This window comes from Polypterus senegalus, chromosome 3, assembly GCF_016835505.1.
Source record: "Polypterus senegalus isolate Bchr_013 chromosome 3, ASM1683550v1, whole genome shotgun sequence".
NCBI classification, from domain to species: Eukaryota; Metazoa; Chordata; class Cladistia; order Polypteriformes; family Polypteridae; genus Polypterus; species Polypterus senegalus.
In genome coordinates, this window is record NC_053156.1 from 51535315 (window position 1) to 51555037 (window position 19723).

Here is a 19723-nt window from a genome sequence, read left to right on the forward strand (position 1 = left end):
ATATACAGCACATGTTACATTGATTGGTGACTAAGACTCCTGGGGTATTGTGAAGGCATGGGCTCTGTGATGGACTGGTGCCCTGTCTTGGCTCTGGCACTGCTTTGCACCCAGTGCTGCCATAATAGGCCCCAACCCGGACAATCTTAAACTATTGTATATTCAGCAGACTTGAAAATGGTACAAGTTTTAAGGCGCAGCTGAAGCAAAGCACATTTACTAAGAGCAGCACAATGTTTTTTGGATATGTAACAAAGCCGATTCTAAGCCAAAGCATGTCCTTTTTTTGTAGGTGAGCCAAACTTCATTAAACAGCTCGTCAACTTTGACAGGAATAACATTTCAGACAGGGTGTTGAAGAAGATTGGCCAGTACTGCACCCAGCCTGACTTTCAGCCTGATATCATTGGACGTGTCTCCCTTGCTGCCAAGTCTCTTTGTATGTGGGTTCGTGCCATGGAGGTAAGTGAATAAGGAATATTATATCATTTTTTTTCTCCTGCCATTTGAAGAATCTTACTGCCATCTTTTTCTTCTAAAAATAATGAAAGTTTTTTTATTTTATTTATAGTCAAAAATGCAGCAAACAATTTTATAATAAATGCAGATTACACTACAAGATGAAAGGATGCTTTGCATATAAAGTGGCAGAATATTACAGACAATAAAATAAAAAATTCTATCTTGTATGTCAAGAAAAAAGGATTAGACTGAGAAAAATGTGCCACCACTTAAAGAATATTTCTCTTGGCAGGCAGCAGACAACTAATGTCATTAAGCATTGGCACACTATTTGTGCACATTTAGTAACAAGACGCCAATTGAGAATGTCAGTGCCAGTCCTCCATCCACACACCCAACCATGTTCACAGTTCAGGGTCCTGCAGAGTGGAGCCTGTCCTGGCATCATCAAGCACAAGGCAGGAAGACCCGTAAAGTGAAAATGTTATGAACGGCACTAGTTGAAAAGTAAAATGCTTGGCAGCAATAGGTCCTCAGAGTGCTGCAATATTTCAGTTTAATAAATTATTGTCTCTCTTTACAAATGGAATAACAGCTTTTAATGATTTGAATGGTGTTAGTTTTCTCTAAGGAGAAAGTAGCTGTGTAAACTAGGGATATATTAAAAATTGTAATTTACATTAAACAGTAATTGTTGCATTTTAAAATTTAAACAGCTACTTGAACAGCACACAACATCACACAGCACTTTAAGTGTCCAGAAAGATTATTCACTAAATATATTGTATTGGAAATATCCATAAAATAAAATGGTAATAACAGAAAACAAATGAAGAGAAAATGTTGAGGGACAACACTGAGTCTACACGAGGAATCAACTGCCATTAGGCACAAAAGTAACCTTCCAGTAACGTGCTGTAATCCATCTATCTTGATAGTCGCCCTGATTTAGAATGGCAGGCAGCTGAACCAACCACTGGACTGGATGCCAGTCCACCATAGAGCTCACTAACACACTCACAGTCTTGGGAGACAAAACTAAAGCTGGTAATTTAACTTTAGCCATTTGGGATGAGGGAGGAGAACAGAGCACCATAAGAAAATCAATTTCAAACATTTAATTAACACCTCAGAAAGTGCAAAAGCCTCGGTTTCACAGATTTCATCATCTAATATTCTCTGAATTCTTGCATTCCAGTTCAGAACGATTGACGCCCACTCCGGGAACATCGGGTGCAAGGCAGGATAGGGCCACAAACAGTGCGCCAGTTCATCACGGGGCCTTCTTACACAAACACACCTTTCCTACCCTCACACCAGCACTCGCACTCATTCCAGGACCATTTAACATCCCCATAGTACCTGACAAGTGCAAACCTTATCCACCTTCATTCAAACACAGAACAACAGTGCTAACCACTGCCCCGCCATGCCGCCAAACCTTTAATAAGGCTGACAAGAAAATGTCCAAGTCAGCTCCGACTGTTTCCGCTTCAAGTCCGATTAAGCTTTCTGTCACTCTTTTGACCTCTTTGCAATGCACTGCCAATGACAAGAACATTGAAATTCCAATTTAACTCTCCTCCTTTTAGAGCAGGAAGAGCAAGCAGGCTGCAATTCTCGTCATCCATTGAATGTATTTCATGGCAGTGTCACATTCTTCATGCTTACTTGTTTGGTGAAATAGCAATGATTTGAAATATAGAGTTTATTTCAGCCATAGCATCCTTTTGCAGCAGATCATATATAAAAAGTGCCAACAGAGGCTCTAAACTGTAAGAAGTAGCTGTGCCAGATGTGCCTCCAGCTCACAGTTTTTTAACAGCTGAGTAAAGGCTGTCTTGGAGGACCACTGTGGCTGGAGGTTTTCATCATAGCTGGCAGCAGCTGTCACCCGGAGATGAACCCTTTTGCCTGAATCTAACTCTTATTTTATTTAAATCACCCTGGCGAGGATACTTTGGTTGTACAAAGGCTGAATTATCTTGCTTTTAAGATTATGGTACTACGTTTGGACCAGATCACTCATTTGCTAAGAAGGCAAGAGACTTGTGACTAGCAGACAGTGGTGGGAAGTCCCTGGCCTTTGGGAGTGAGCTTATTCCTGGGAACGTTTTATAAAGAAGCCATCTAATTTAAAATGAAATTGAAACCTCAGCAAATATCTCAAGAACAGTACAGCACTAAATGACTGTTTGTTGCAACAACCCAAAAATCTCAATAAAAAAGTAAAACACACTTATTTTACTCACAATAGAACACAGAAAACATATTATATGTTTAAAGTGAGAAAATGTACCATTTTAAGAAAAGAATAAGGTCATTTTGAATTTGATGGCAGCAACATGTCTCAAAAAATTTGAACAGGGCCATTTTTAGCAGTGTGTAGCGTCCCCTCTTCTCTTATTGAAAGTCCATAAACGTCTGAGAACCGAGCAGGCTTTTGGGAGAGGAATGTTGTCCCATTCTTGTCTGGTGAAAGGTGTGGTCAGCAGGCAGGCCAGTTCTGCAGTTGGACTCCTCTACTACGGAGCCATGCTGTTGTAATAGATGCAGTTTGTGGTTTAATATTGTCTTGCTGAAAGGCCTTCTCTGAAAAAGATGTCATCTGGATGAGAGCACATGTTGCTCTAAAACCTGTATATGCCTTTCAGCATTGATGGTGCCTTTCCAGATGTGCAAGCTGCCAATTCCATAGGCACTAATGCACCCCCATACCATCAGAGATGCAGGCTTTTGAACTGAGCGCTGATAACAAGCAGGATAGTCTCTCTCCTCTTTAGTCCGGAGGAAGCAGCGTTCATGTTTTCCAAAAAGAATTTCAAATTTTGTTTCATTTACCTACAGAACAGTTTGCCTCAGTCCATTTTAAATGAGCTTTGGCCCTGAGAAGCAGTCAGCATTTCTGGATCATGTTCACATATGGCTTCTTCTTTGTATAATAGAGATTTAACCTCCATTTGTGGATGGCACAGCCAACTGTGTTCACAGACAGTGATTCCTGAGTGATTTCCATGACAGAATCATACCTGTTTTTAGTGCAGTGCCACCTGAGGGCCTGAATAGCACAGCCCCTGTTCCTTGTGCACTGAGATGTTTCCAGATTCTCAGAATCTTCTGATGATATTATGTACTGCAGATGATGAGAAATTCAAAGTCTTCACAATTTTACGTTGAGGAACATTATTCTGAAATTGTTCCACAATTTGTAGACACAGTTTTTTGTAGATTTGTGAACGTCTGCCCATCTTTCCTTCTGAGGGACTCTGCCTCTCTAAGATGCTCTTCATACTCATTCATGTTACTGACCTGTTGCCAGATATTGTTGATGTTAATTAGTTAATTAGTTACAAACTGTTCCTCCAGCTGTTTGTTTTTAGTACCACTTACTTTTCCAGCCTTTTGTTGCCAACTTCATTGAGGCATGTTGCTGCCATCAAATTCAAAATGAGCTAACATTTTTCATGAAATAGTAAAGTGTCTCACTTTCAATATGTGATACGTATGTTTTTTATGTTCAATTGTGAATAAAATATGAGTATATGAGATTTGCAAATCATTGCATTCTGTATTTACACAACGTCCAAACTTTTTTGGAATTGGGCTTGTAATACAAGGAATGTATTTACTTACAGTAGATGTCAAATTTTGCTTCTGATCATCCGATTAGTTGTCTGCAGAAATACACTGATAGTCTCATGAAGAAGGAAGTGCACAATGCAGATATGAAACTGTTTAAATCAATACACATCACAATATTTTGTGTTTAAAATGTTCTCATCAGATTCTCATATTTCTGTAAGTTAGTGCACTTTGGGCTGTTCTCTGTATCATTCAAGATGCACATTGGCTGAACATGTTGGTGGCATTATGGCTTCTTACCTATTATGATGGATTTGTTTGAACAGATCATATTCTTTTATCGTCCTTCATGCAATTCTGTCTCATGAAGTATATACAGCTTACTCTTTTTTCTCGTCTTGGTTGACTGTTCACCATGATCACATATTTTTCCTGCTGTCTTTCAGCCCCTCCATTGCTTTCCCAGTACACGTTGTTGAACATATTCTAAATTTGCATCTTATCTGCTTCTGTGAATTCAGTGTAAATCAAAGACTCCATCTGTCTGTTCATCTGGCTCTTCTGTAATATTTAGTTTATTTAATCCATCCATCAATCTTTTTACCAAGAGAGCCCAATAATAGTGTAGGCAGTTGTGAAGGTAACCACTTCCATGCCTCTTTAGTTTAGTTGAATCTGGATTTCTTCTTCTAAAGCTTGGGTCACTACATTTGACCAGCCTCCTCCATTCTCATTTGTTGTATTCTTCCTAACGGTGATACCCGTTTCTCCCTTACCACCAATCTTTCTTTGAGATTTCCAAAACCTGTCACTATACATCTGATTCTCTCATTCCTGATCTTATCAAGCTTTATTACTCCATACATCCAACATGTCAACATCCTTTCATGCTCCTTATGAACTGCTCAGTTTTCTGATTCATTCAATAATTGGTGGTCTGACCATTTTTTTACACTTTACCCTATGCAAGGTGGTATATAACTGCACATTTCTATAATGTACATATAACGTTCATTTCTGTTGGATCCAGCATTCTGGGTTTTAGGCCGGAGTTATACTTCACGCAACGTTGTACTGTTTATATTTGCGTGCGTACTTTACATAAATTTGGAGGAATCCACCAGGTGGCAGTGCAAGACATCATCACGGTGAAAACAGCTTCGGCTTCGCTGTGTTGTGAATTGCCTGGAACACCCATTAAATTCCGATGACACCTTACCACAATATCTCTGAAAAGGATGTTTAATGATTAAATCCATCAATCCAGGGATGTGCCCATTCCAGCTAGCATTGGGCATGAGCCAGAAACAATCCCTGGACGAGGCATCAGCTCATCGCAAGGTGAATGCAAGCACTCACATACACTAGCGTCATTTTAGTGTCACCAAATCTGAATATCTTTGGAAGGAAACTGGAGCACACTGTGGAAACCCAGCAGGAAAACATGTAAACTCCAGGTATAGAATACCAGCGTCGTGACTCCCTGCGAAAGAGCAGTTCTACCGCTTCGCCATCGTGTCACCCGCATGTGTGTAATTATTAACAGTATTCATTATTTAAACGAAATTACCTATTTATCTGCAAAATGTAACATACATACTTTAATGCATTTCATCATGAAAGTGATATCAAGTATAAATCTTAGGATTCTAAATATGCAGAGATTTGGAATATCATACATTTAATGTGTTCTGTGTGGCGATCTATTGCTGTTTGCTGTCGCTGCCGGGAATATGCGACGCTTGAATATAAAAGCACCACAAATGTATTCGTATGTCGGCATTTTGCTTCACCACATCGAACCATTCATCAAACATCGAAGCGCACACACCGATGTCGTAGGATCCGCAATGCGGCCTTCTGTCACATGTAGATAGTAACCAGAGACTCTGAAGTCACATTCCAACTTTTATCACACTGCACCTCCTTACTTTTTGCTGGTACTGCAACTCGTGCACGTGTTGCGTTAATTTCTGAGGACCTGCTCAGAGGACACATCAGATGAACGCCGGAAACGCGTGGCAGCCATGACGCTGGCGCGTACGCTTTCTGAGCGTGAAGTATAAACGAGTCCTTAGGCTCACACCCAGGTATTGCCCACATGAACTTTGCACATTCTCATTTTTCTGCATAAAGTTTTTTCAGTGCTGCTCCAATTTTAATTCCACTTTCCCAAAGATGTGTTTGATAAAATAATTGATGATTCTTAGCTGTCATTTGGTGAATGGGCCCTGCGATGATATGACACCATATCTAGATTTAAAGTCACAAGAAACTTGACTTATCCTGGCAGCAATGGACTAATTAGGTGACGTGGCATCAGAGGGTCCACTCATATACTCACACTTGCACCCATACCTACATGGAGCCAGCATAGATTTCATAGTGCACCTAATCTTCACGTCTTTGGGATTTGTGAAAAACACACAAACATGGCAAGGATTCTTCACACAGAATATGATAAAGCACAGGATTTGAACCTGTGATGAGCACCAAGAATCTTTCCATCTGAACAAAGATGCCTTCTTTGTCTGAGTGCACATTTTTATTCCAGCATACCACTCGTCAGAAGTAAGGTAAAACAGATGGGTGTGTGTGTGTCCGTTGTGGTCCTTGATAAAACTGCGTTTCTTCTTGAAGCAGGGTATTATGTACTAGGGTGTTGTACCGTGTTAGCCATTATGGATGTAATGAGAAGTCAAGTAAAATGACACCTTTTATTGTTTGACTAAAAAGATTATAATATGCAAGCTTTCGAGGCAACTCAGGCACTGTTGCTTCATAGAGCTAGTGTCCTGTGTTTGATTACATCCTGCCTGATGAAGGGGCCTGAGTTGCTTCAAAAGCTTGCATATTGTAATTTGTTCAATTAGCCAATAAAAGGTGCCATTTTGCTTTACTTCTCAGGGTTGTGTAGGATCATATCTAGGGTTGTCTTCACTTCTCCCTCAGAATTTGAGCCCACTCAAGTAAACTTTGCCTGCTTAACTTTTTGCATGATAATGGCTATCATTTTGCTTCCTGGAAGGAATCCCCCTACGTCTACACTGCCTATTCCGTGTGTATCTGTGATCACTAGCAAACTGTGTTACCCTTTCTAGATTTCTGATTTGAAGACATTGGATAAAGTGTAGGCTTTCTCTCATTAAACTTCCTTAACAGACTGCACTATGATAGGAAGCAGGGTCCAATAGAAGACAGTCTCAGTCCTGTCCATTTCAAAAGGACAGAAAACAGAAGCCGTGGGAATGTTGAAAGTGTAGGTAGGAGGTCTGTTCAACACACTAGCTAGTTCACAAAGTTGGAGTAGCATAAGAAGGGGTCATCAGGCAGCAAATGTGACCCTTGCTTAATTTAAATATAGTAAGTATCAAAGGAGATGTTGGTCCTGAAGGAGAATGCAAACAATGATGGAGGATACAGAATTGATGGGCATATCAATTTGGCATAGAAGGAATTCTCTGACATCAAAAGATAATAATTATTAGGGTTGTATGAGATGTAGTGTAGTGTAAAGTTGATGGTTGATACAAGTAGAGCATAAAGCAAATTTACATTAAGTTAAGAGGTGAATTGCGTCTGTGTGTGGCATTTCACTGAAAGACACGAAGACAAGGATTAGTGTGGAGATGATGAATTATATGGGATTTGGACATGTGGGATGAAAGGTGGGGAATCACTGGCTGAAGATGTGCACTGTAGGTGGAGAGCACAGAGCAAAGAGTGGGCCTGAAGAAGACCTTAGTGAAGGAGATGGCAGATGACGTGTTACACGATTCACTGCTGAAAATGGTCAAAGACTGTGGAAATAGGAGTTGAAGAATACTAAGAGAAATTAATCCATGCTGCTTAGAACCAGATGGAATCTGTTAAACCAACTGACATTAATAATCATGGCATTTAAAAGGAGAAGTACATTACAATAATAATAACAGCAGAGCCAATTTCATTGAAGCCATCCTGGACAAGATAATTTTAGTAGGGGTCATTCTTGATTATTGAATATAGTTCATTATTTTTATTAGTCTATACCCATATATCCCACATGTGAACATCAAGTTGTGTTAAAATTTCAAGTCCTTTACTGTTCACATGATTTGGTCTAGCCCCTAAGAGACAGAGTTTCATCATTACTGGCTCACAGTAAAGACAGTAGACATAACACAATCTGGCAGAGAGCTAAACCCCAGTATAGAGTACATTTGATTGAAACCATTTCAGTAAAAATCAGTCAGTTGCCAACATTTAGTAACTTTTCAGATTTTGTGCTGTGGGGTGTAGATGTACAGGAGAATCAGTGATTTTCAGTGTTATTTGCACGTTGATAAAACAGCATATTCCCAAGTACTTGGGAGTATCTTACTTTCTTTCTCTACATATACTGCTGGTGCAATGGATTCCAAAAGTATTCAGACCTCTACACTTTTCTCACATTTTTCTATGTTGTAGCTTTGTGCTAAAATCATTTCAATTAATTTTTCTCCCTTCATCAAACAACACTTAATACTTTAGAATGAAAAAGAAAAAATTTCAAGTGGTCTCCCCTAGACTTTCTCGTATTCTCAGATATGGGGATGGATATTTGAGGATCAAACTGCAAGACAATGATTATATTTTTATATTATATACATTAAAGAACCATCAGCAACAAATCAAATCAAATTAATAATATATCGAACAATTATTATAAAAGTAAAGTTGAATAAATCACACTATGCAGCTGAATGAATAAAAGGTAAAGTACCACTTCTGGTTAGCGGAAATAGCCCAAAAGTTGATATAAATCTATGTTTTGTACTAATACTTGTATACAAAATTTGGTTGACCTAAGGGAAAGCGTACTTAAGTTATCATGTTTACAGACACAGAGAGGTCTAAAACGTCGAGATTCATCAAAATCTCAACATTGAATCTTTGGACGATTCCATTACTTTACCTATACTTCGTATACGAGAAAGTAAAAACACACTTTTAAAAGTTTTGTAAATTTATTTAAAAAAAAAACTGAAATGTCCCATTAAACATAAGAATTCAGACCCTTTACTCAGCACTTAGTTGAAGCTCCTTTGTCAGCAATTCCAGCCTGGAATCTTCTGGGATAGGACACGACAAGCTTCACACAGCTGAATTTGGGGATTTTCTGCTATTCTTCTCTGCAGATCCTCTCATGCTCTGTAAGGTTGGATGGAGATGGTCAGTGAACAGCTATTTTCAGGTCACTCCAGAGCCGCTCAATTGGGTTCAAATCCAGACTCTGGCTGGGCAACTCAAGGACATTCACAAAATTGTTCATAAGCTACCCTGGTGTTGTCTTTGCTTTGTGCTTAGGGTCATTGTCCTGTTGGAATGTGAGATCCAGAGTGCTCTGAAGAAGGTCTTCATTTAGGATATCTCTGCACTTTGCTCCATTTTGCTTTCCCTCAGCCCTGTCTAGAATCCCAGTCCCTTCAGCTGAAAAGCAACCCCTCAGCATGATTCTGCCATCACCTTGCATCACCATTTTTATGATATAGCACAAGTGATGAGTGGTGCCTGGTGTCCTCCCGACATGGCGCTAATCTTGGTTTCTTGAGAGCAAAGAACCTTGTTTCTCACAGTCGGAGAATCATTTAGATGCCATTTTTGCTCCAAGCAGACTTCCGTGTGTCTTTTGCTGAAGAGAGGCTTCTGTCTATCCACTCTCATAACACCAAGACTGATGGAGTATTGCAGTGATGGTGGCCAGCTCTAGGTAGAGTCATGGTTGTTCCACACTTCTCTCATTTAAGAATTTTGAAAGCAGCTATGTTCTTGGTAACCTTCAATGTGACGTTCATGAAAAAAATCTCACGTTACTCGTGTCATATAATCCACCAGCAAAGTCATCCAATCGTTTGCTCACATTGTGCCAAATATGTATTTCTACTAAAATATTTTAAAGAAACCACTTCCAGAAAACACTCTCGTGAACAAAGAAGGTACATGTGCACACACGCAAATGACCATCTCCCTGCCTCTCCCTCTCATTCATTGGTCAAAAGTCATGTCATCAAATAATAAGCAAGAATTGTGAGAAGGTGTTGAACTGTCTTGAAATACTACATTTTCTGGAAGTAAATGTTACTAATACTTTATCAAATTAATATTTTAGCAAAAATGTATACTTTTTGGATTTTTTTAACTGTTATTGAATTTATTTAAAGCATGTACCTACTTTTTGAATATTTTGAGCATTCAACTGGATACAGACATGTGAACTAAGCAACACAAGAATTATTTTTTCTTTTTTTCCCATGGACATTTTTCATGTTGTTTGCTGTTGTCCCTCAGTGGTGACAGTTAGGTTCCATTATATGAAAAACGTTTTTCTCTCATTCTGCATCAAAATGCGAGACTAAAAATTTTTCTAGACCATTACTATAAAGCACATGGGGTAAGTAACATTTAATCAAAATGTTTTTGGGTGCAGTCATCCTTGAAACATATCTCAGAGATGTTGAAGCCTATCGTAAAAATTGAGTGCAGGGAAGGAGTCCGCCCTGAGTATGGTGCCAGTCCATTACAGGTCACACACTCACTCGCACCAGATGAGTTAACAGTTGTATGTGTTTTGGGGGTGTATAATAAAACTGGGGTAGCAGGAGAAAGCCCATGTTCATATTGTGCAAATTCCATACAAAGAGAGACCAGGCTGGGAATTAAATGCAGGACTATGTGCCTCCATGCCATCACACACAGTGTATACTTTGATATTTACGCCTATTTATCTCAACATATTATTACTTTTAACGCTAATCAATCAATCAATCAATCAACATTTATTTATATAGCACATTTTCATACAAAAAAATGTAGCTCAAAGTGCTTTACAAAATGAAGAATAGAAAAATAGAAGACACAATAAAAAATAAGCATAAGTCAACATTAATTAACATAGAATAAGAGTAAGGTCCGATGGCCAGGGTGGACAGAAAAAACAAAAAAAAACTCCAAAAGCTGGAGAAAAAAAATAAAATCTGTAGGGGTTCCAGACCAAGAGACCGCCCAGTCCCCTCTAATGGTACCAGTGTATGTTCTAAGGCCATCTCTTTTGCTATACGTGTCTTAAATCTTGGAGTTAAGCAGCTCTTTTGTTCACATAATCCATAGCATTGGTAAATGTGATATCATCTCATTTTTTGTTTTACAGGTCTATGGACGTATCTACCGGGTGGTGGAGCCTAAACAGTTAAGGCTGGAGTCAGCAAAGTCACAGCTGGCAGAGAAGCAGGCGGCTCTAGCTGAATCACAAGCAAAACTGAAAGAGGTCAGCAAAGATTGTTCTAGAGTCCATTTTGGAACTCCTTTTATTTAAGTCTGTGACAGTGATGCCAGTCCTGATCCCATCTAAAGTGGTACAAAAATCTACAAAGCTCAACATTTTTTTAATGTTAATTTGAAAATAGATACACCTTTGATGTCTGTGAAATGGAAAAATATCTGCACCCTGAATGCCCTATCCATTATGATTACTTTTATTTAAAAGATGCCTTTATCCAAGGTGTCTTACAAAGCATGCTGTACTTTGTTATACTGTATATTGGATTTTTGTTATACATTGGAAGCTGAAAGCATCAAAAGCAACAGAGAACAAGGTAAAGAAATGAGCAAGAGGGAGCTGTACTTCTCCATAATTATACCAACACCCTGACTAAGGTAAACATCAGCATCCTAAGCTCTTTGTCAGTACAACAGCAGCTATCCTGTAGAAGAGACACTAAGCAGTTCCACCACATTTAATGAAAAGTTGCATTTTTAAAAGGTGCCTACATTTGTATGTATGGGTGCAGTTTGAACAGCAAAGGGAGATCATCCCACAGCTTTGGATCAAGAATGGAAAAGCATTGTCCAGTTTTGGCACATTTGTCAAGAGGAGAGACAGTCAGCAGACACTCAGAGGCAGAATAGAGACTTCTTGAGAGGAGATATGGAGAGACCAAAGACTGGAAATACTGAGGAGCGGAGCAATTCAGAGAACTGTAGGTCAGGACTAGAGTTTTGAACTGAATCCGTTCAGCAATAGAAAGCCACATATTGTACAGCGCTGTACGAGAAAGGCAACAATGGTTTTAGAGAAGGATCGGGAGATAAAACATGAAATGAGAGACAAGCAAGATTCTTAACATACCAGTAACGCCTCGATTGTCAAAATCAAAGATGGAACCTTAAATCACAATCTAAAGTTGTGGCACTAGAATTGTGAACCAAGAAAACTTTCACAAAATACTTGAATGTGTAGAAAGTGTTCCTTATGACCTTTAAACTCATGATCCTGTGATGTCACAGCTGCTCACTTCTGCGTCTTTTCCCTTGCAATTCAGTGACATCCTCTCCTTAAAACAGAGGCACCTGCTATAACAAATGCCGTCATGGAAGTAAATGTAAACTAACGCAACTTTTTCACAGTATTTTCTGAATGCAAATAAATGTCAAATTCAGAATCCATAGGTTAAGAAACCCCTAACTATATGCCAAGTATTTTCAGGAAACACCTCAGAAACGACACAAAAAAATTAAAGAAAAATGCAAATGATAACGCATATGGGCCTTTGCACTGACTCATCATCCAACTAGAAATTCCAGTTATGGCCCCCTCTATTTCCACATTCCTTTGTTCACATGCATCATTTGATGTGCTCACACCAAGAGGGCTCCTTGTGGCCTCGTGTCAGCACACCACGACTCCACACATTACACTCTTTGCTGGAGAGTCTGTCTTACTTGTTTACTGGCCATTACAAGGTGTATCTTCCCCATTGCATCAAGTTACTTTCTGTCATTCTCTATTTACTAATTCTTAAACAAGCAGCCATTTCTTTGCCTTTATTTGTAAAAACTGTGTTTATTCATATTTCATTTCTAATATATATATATATATTTTATAATTGGAATTACAGCTTTTCACTGGACTGACTTTGTTAGTGCCTCATGTCATCTCATTTCATTTCATTTTCTGAAACCACTTTTCCTGGTGGTGGTCCTGAAGGCATCAGCTCAAGCAGACTCCACTGATCCCAGCTTTTTCTGGGGAATTCCCAGGCATTCTCAGGAAATATGATCATCCAGCATGTCCTGGGTCTGCCGCAGGATCTACACCCCGTGGGATGTACCCAGGGCAGCACCAGTGGGTGCCTACCAGTGCAGGCATCTTTAAGACATGCTCAGAGCTCCTCGACTATCTCCTCTTGATCTGGAGGGTCAGCCATTATACTTGGTGGCTCGCCCAAATCACAGAGCTTCTCACTCTGTCAAGGAGTGCCAGCCCTGCCACTCTGTGAAGAAACCTTTATTACTAACACTTAAATTCACAATTTCATTCTTTCAGTCATCACCACAGCTCACAGGTGAGGACAGTGATGTAGAATGACCAGTAAGCCTGGAGTTTCATAATCATCTCCCGCTTCACCACCTCGGACTGGTACAGCACCCACAGAGCAGCTGCTATGTTGCCAATCCGCTTTTCAGTCTCACGTTTCTTTTTTCCATCATTAATGAACAAGATCCCGAGATACTTGATATCTACCTCTGTGGCCAGTTGGTCTCCTATAACCTGGAGAGAAAAATCCACTCTTTTCCGAGAGAGATCCATGACCTCAGACTTGGAGGCACTGATCCTCATCCCATATCATTTGTTTTTTTTTTTTTTTGAGGCTGCCGCCATTTTGTGATTCAGTTCTAAAACATTAAATATCGTTGCTGAGTCTTGGTTTCCAGATGTCACACCTCATGACATCACCTTTGTAACACATGCTATGTGGCGTCAGAGATTGTGAATTCATTAGAAACGACTTGTTTACTGGTGTGTGATTTATTTCAAATGGGTTTTTTAGGTTTCTAGCTGTTCTCCCTTGACATTGTCCATAGGTGAGAGTTTTGGTTTTGAAGACAGTGTTAACGCTCTTTTTGATTTTTATCCTGGCAATGTTAATTATGTTCCACAATCATCTCCTGAGCATTTTCCAGCCCCTGTGAAATATCGAGTTCCAGCTTTCTGGCACTATACCAATATTTTTGTCAAAGTGACAATTCTGGTTCTTTTGAATTTTCCTATTTGTTAATGTGCATAAGTGTATTTTTTCAAATTTTTTCTTTTGGTGTATATCATTGCATAAAAGAATATAAAACTGTTACCTAGTGGCTGTCACTTTCAAAACTGTTGTCTAGCTGAATTCTGTTTGTGTGATTAACGGTGTTCTCGCTTTCATCATGCATTTGCTGTCTGGAGCGTTGCCCACATTATCGTGCAAATATTCAAAGCACCTAAAACTCCAGCCCAACATTAGGTGGCAGCGTAATGGAGGCAACAGCAAATTCCACCTACCTGCTGGCACAGACACAATTATTTTTCTTGTTTACAGCGCAAAACACAAAATGATTTCTATTCACAAGACTACAGCCTTCTGCAACTCCAGTTCATATGGCTACTAATCCCTGAATTCAATGGTACAGCTGTACGTTACCCAAGGCTACTTCATCTTTTTATACAAGCTTTTGACACCTTCCAAGATTTTGTTTCCTCTTTAAAGAACAACACAGACAGAGTGAAAGATTTAACTTTCTCTTCAAACTGTCAGTTGGTGAATCAGAAACCAGACAGTGCTGCTGAATGGCCACATTCTACTCTTTTAATTACTGCCTTGCAATCAAGTGAGTCAGTTTGGAAAGATTTTGGCATTATCTTCCAGTGTGAAATCAAGCAACATGGCCAACTTTGAGTAAAGGCAGATAACTTTCATGCCTAGCACATGTGTAGATGACACTAGAAAATGAGTAATATAATGTTTTACATCGATAAGTAGCATTCATTGAAATGAGCTGTCTGTGAAGAACTTTAGCCTTTCAATAGCTTTTGGTTTACGGATTATCCGCTACTCAGCAAAGCTAGAGACTTCTGAAAATAATTCTACTGTCTTTAGTCATTTGTCCATTACTTAAGACCACCTCCACCCATCCGTTTTCTACAGTGTAAAGCTTTTTTAAAAAGTAGCAACTTAAATAGGTTCAAATGTATTCCATGTTTATAAGTTTAATAAAACTCTGAGGACTGTTGCATTTCTATAGCAGCAACTGAGGTTTTACTGCAAGTCTGTTTACCGTGGCTCTGTCTTTCAGGTTGGAGAAAAACTGGAACTGCTTAAGAAGCAATATGAAGAGAAATCCACCCAAAAGGAAGAGCTTCGCAAAAAGTCGGAAGAAATGGAGATCAAGCTAGATCGGGCTGATAAACTAGTCACTGGGCTGGCAGGCGAGAAGATACGTTGGGAGAGTACTGTCAAGGTAAACGAGGGTGATCTGAAGTACTTGTGATAGATAGATAGATAGATAGATAGATAGATAGATAGATAGATAGATAGATAGATGGATAGATAGATAGATATACATGAAAGGCACTATATCATGGATAGATAGATTGACAGACAGACATGAAAGGCATTATATCATAGATCGATAGATAGACAGGGATATACATGAAAGGCACTATATTATAGATAGATAGATATGAAAGGCACTATATGATAGATAGATAGCCTATCTATCTATCTATCTATCTATCTATCTATCTATCTATCTATCTATCTATCTATCTATCTATCTATCTATCTATCTATCTATCTATCTATATTGTTATAGTGTCCTATCTATCTATCTATCTATCTATCTATCACTTTCTAATTTAATGATTTTGTTTTGTTTGCCTATATTTAGGAGTCAACTTAAAAGCATCTATCTTAAAAATGTTTTATCCACTGCCGGGTCACTGGGAGCTGTAGCCTATCCCAGCAAGCACTGAGCACAACACAGGAACACACCCTGGACAGAGTGCCAGTCCACTGCAGGGTGATCACATTCACACACACAAACACACTTGCCCTGGGCAATTTATAACCTGTATTTGCACTTTAGGAGGCTCTCCTTTAATATGATAGTCTAGCTGAGAAGTAGATACACTAAACTGCAGACAAATGCTTACAAAAATGTATACTTCAACAACTAATCATGTCATAATGACAAGTAATACGGTTAGAAAAGCTCAGTACATATGAGTAAGAAGAGCAGACAAAATAAGCCAAAAGAAATGTAATCGGTGAGTTCAGCTATTTTCACTCATTTTAGTCATTGACACTAACAAACTAAAATAAGTTTCTGCCAAAAACTGATGGAATGATCACTCATGAGATCTGAAAGTGTCTAATGATTCATAATAAAAAGAAATCCTTTTTAAGCATCTGTTTATGGGTGGGTAAGAAGGGAATGCAAACTGCAAAAGTGTATTTAAATTAACTGTTAGTAACATTGTAATACAGTTTGGACATTCTGAATTGCCAAGAACTGTTTTCAAAACAAATCAACAATATAAAATAGATCACTAAGGATACAATAGGCAGGATAAAGCAGGTCCTGGCGCAAAGCTGAAAATCAAGTACTGTCCAAACAGATTGAAGTTACACATGAAATCACTTTGCTTTTTTCCTAAATAATGGTTTTATTTTGTATTATTAGGCCGTATGTCTCCTTTCCTGACCAAGAGCCGTGTGTGTTGTATATCAAGACACAAACCCAAAGCTTTAATGCAAGTCCACAATTCTTAGAGAGAAAAACTGACCTTTTATTTCTTTCCTCCACACCCAATATCAGTAAACTTCTATTATGTCCAGACATTTCCTTCTGTGCACACTAAAGGAGCACTGGACTCACATGGTAGTCAGTCCAGCACTGTCTCCGCTGTAGAATGGCCAATGGGGGGAGGTGGCTTGTTGGCGGTGGTCTCCAGGACTCTAACTGCGTCTGCCTTGTCTCTGACTCCTTTCCTAAAATCTGGCTGTGGTTCTACAACTAGCTGGTGGACAGATGTTGTTGTTTTTCATTTATATTATTTAATTTCTACACCAAAATTTACTGGGTCACCTGCTCTCTGAGATGCGTGTTTTAGAAATGGTCCTAGTTTAAACATTATGGGGGGCAAATATTTGAATATTTATCAAAATGTGGTTTGGGGTAACTCTTGATGGGACATCACTGCTTAATGGTCATAACTTAACTACTGTACAGTACACTGCTGGCGTGCCACCTTATCTTACTCTACTGGAAGAATCCTATCCCACTTACCATCACTCAGTGAAAGAAGGGGGTCCTACTCAAATTTTTGAAGAATAATATTTAACTTTACCAGGAACTGGCCAAACCCTGTTTAGAATTTGTCAGACATTTATTGGTGATGTCCTTATTTAACTAAGTATAGCGCTCCTCTACTAACTCAGTATGACTCAGTATCCTTCAGCAGGTACTTCATATTAAATCTTCTGTTCTCTAGATGTGTAGGTGGGGGGTGTTGGATTATAATTGAAAAATATATAGCATTGAATGTTTAACTTATTTGTAATTAATTTTTCTTAAAGTAATTTATAAAACAAACAAAAAACTCTCTGGTCTATTCTAAGTTTATCTACTTAAGGTAAATTCCATCTTCAGGTACCTTCAAGGATTACTTCATTCATTTCTTTCAGTGCCTACACTGTTATTAGTATTCTCTGCTTACATGAACTCTGTAAATGTTGCACACAGTATCACATCTATAGATTTGATTATCTTTTATATTTCTCTTCTAACTGTGCCGAGTTTATGAATGTTTATTCTCTTTGTATCTAGCTGTCAATTCAGAATATAAAACAATGAACTGATTGTCAATATGAATCAACTGACAGTAAGAAAATATAGACAGCCTAATAATGTCAGTGCCAATACCGTAGGAACAAAAGATTTACTGTTGGTTAAACTGACAAATAGCAAATCCAAAATTCATGAAAAGAGAGGTGGATTTTCAAACAAGGTTTGAGCACTGTGATCAGTGGCACCTCACGGACAGATCTAGATAGAGAAAGACAGATAATTCTGTAGAGTAGAAGTTGCACTCATCGACAAACTGTTGTTGCTTCTGTCGGCTTTTATACAAAATGTATTCAAAATGGCTACAGGAAGTGATGATAACAGGAAATTACATCATCAACAAGAGCCGGAAGTGGCGCCATCATGGCGGGACCGGACGTGACATCATCAACTGGAGCCAGAAGTGTTGTTATGAGTGGTGAAATATATGATGAACCGTAGTCTGTGGAGTTTATTGTTTCTGGTATGCGAATATTTCTCATTATTTAGTTCTGCAGGGTCAGAAAGAGAGGCATTAACACCATCATACAACCCCCGATCTTGTAACCATTTACTCACCTCTGGTCCTGTTGATTGCCTCTTAAGCGCACATGTGTGACATGACCCTCCCCTCCAGCCCAGACCCATCAGGTCAGGCGGCCTTAACCGAGATATCGAAGGTCCGGAAGAGAGCATCAGCATTGGCTTGAAGAGAACCCTGCTGATAAGAGACCTTGAACCTGTAAGGTTGCAAATCCAAGAACCACCTGGTGACACAAGGATTCGACTCCCGATTCAGGGCCATCCACTGTAAAGCGGCATGATCTGTCACGAGAGTGAATTCCCGTCCCAGCAGGTAGTATCGGAGATGTGTCACAGACCACTTTATCGCCAAGGCCTCCCGTTCCACTGCTGCATATCTGGTCTCCCTATCCGGTCTCCCTATCCACCAATTTACGGCTGAGGTATAAAACGGGGTGTTCAGCACCGTCTATGCATTGGCTCAACACGGCACCGAGTCCTGTGTCCGATGCATCGGTCTGGTGGATAAAAGGATAAAAAAAATTAGGAGATTTCAAAACAGGTGCTGAAGTAAAGGCCAACTTTAAGCAATGAAATGTAGCCTCAGTACATTCATCCCATACCACCTTAAGAGGAGCCTTTTTCTTTGTTAGGTTAATAAGAGGCGCAGCTCTCTCGGAAAAACGAGGAACAAAACAACCATAATAACTCGCCAAACCTAAGAAAGCTTGTACCTGCCTCTTAGTGATCAGACGGGGCCATTTAATGATGGCATCAATTTTAGAACACTGTGGCTGAACCGATCCACCACCCACCAGATAGCCTAAATATTTGGCCTCATTTAAGCCAAAGAAACATTTCTTCGGTTTAATATGAAGCCCTGCTTTAGCCAGTGTGAGAAGAACAGCCCGCACATGCAGTACATGTTCCTCTCATGTGCCAGAATAGACGACAATGTCATCCAGGTAGGCGGTACTATAGGAATTGTGGGGTCGTAGCAGTGTGCCCACCAGACGTTGAAAAGTTGCTGGAGCCCCGTGCAATCCAAATGGAAGGACCCTGTACTGCCAGTGTCCACTAGGGGTACTAAAAGCAGTCTTTTCTTTAGCAGAATCCGTTAAGGGAATTTGCCAATACCCTTTTGTCATGTCAAGAGTAGTTAGAAATTTAGCATTACCCATTTGCTCGAGGAGGTCATCCACTCAAGGCATGGGATACGCGTCAAATTTAGAAACCTGATTGAGTCGACGGAAGTCATTACAGAACCTCCATGACCGATCTGGCTTAGGAATTAAGATGATAGGACGGGACCATAACCTATAGCTCTCTTCAATAATGCCCATTTCTAGCATACGTCTCACTTCCAATTCTACTTCAGCTTTATTTGCCTCCAGAAGTCTGTATGGTTGTTCCCTAACAACCATCCCGGGTTCGGTGACAATGTCATGCTCAATCAGCATAGTGTGCCCCGGAAACTCGCTTGCTACTACCCCAG

At 39.5% G+C, this 19723-nt stretch overlaps 1 protein-coding gene across 1 annotated transcript in view; it reads left to right on the top strand.

Annotated features, from left to right (window-relative positions):
• dnah2 (dynein, axonemal, heavy chain 2) overlaps positions 1 to 19723 on the top strand; it is a 521611-nt gene that overhangs the window by 384589 nt on the left and 117299 nt on the right. Inside the window, exons 64-66 of the mRNA XM_039749646.1 lie at positions 293 to 462; positions 11213 to 11329; positions 15175 to 15339. Coding sequence (XP_039605580.1) covers positions 293 to 462; positions 11213 to 11329; positions 15175 to 15339 — 452 coding nt within the window. The remainder of the gene's footprint in view (positions 1 to 292; positions 463 to 11212; positions 11330 to 15174; positions 15340 to 19723) is intronic.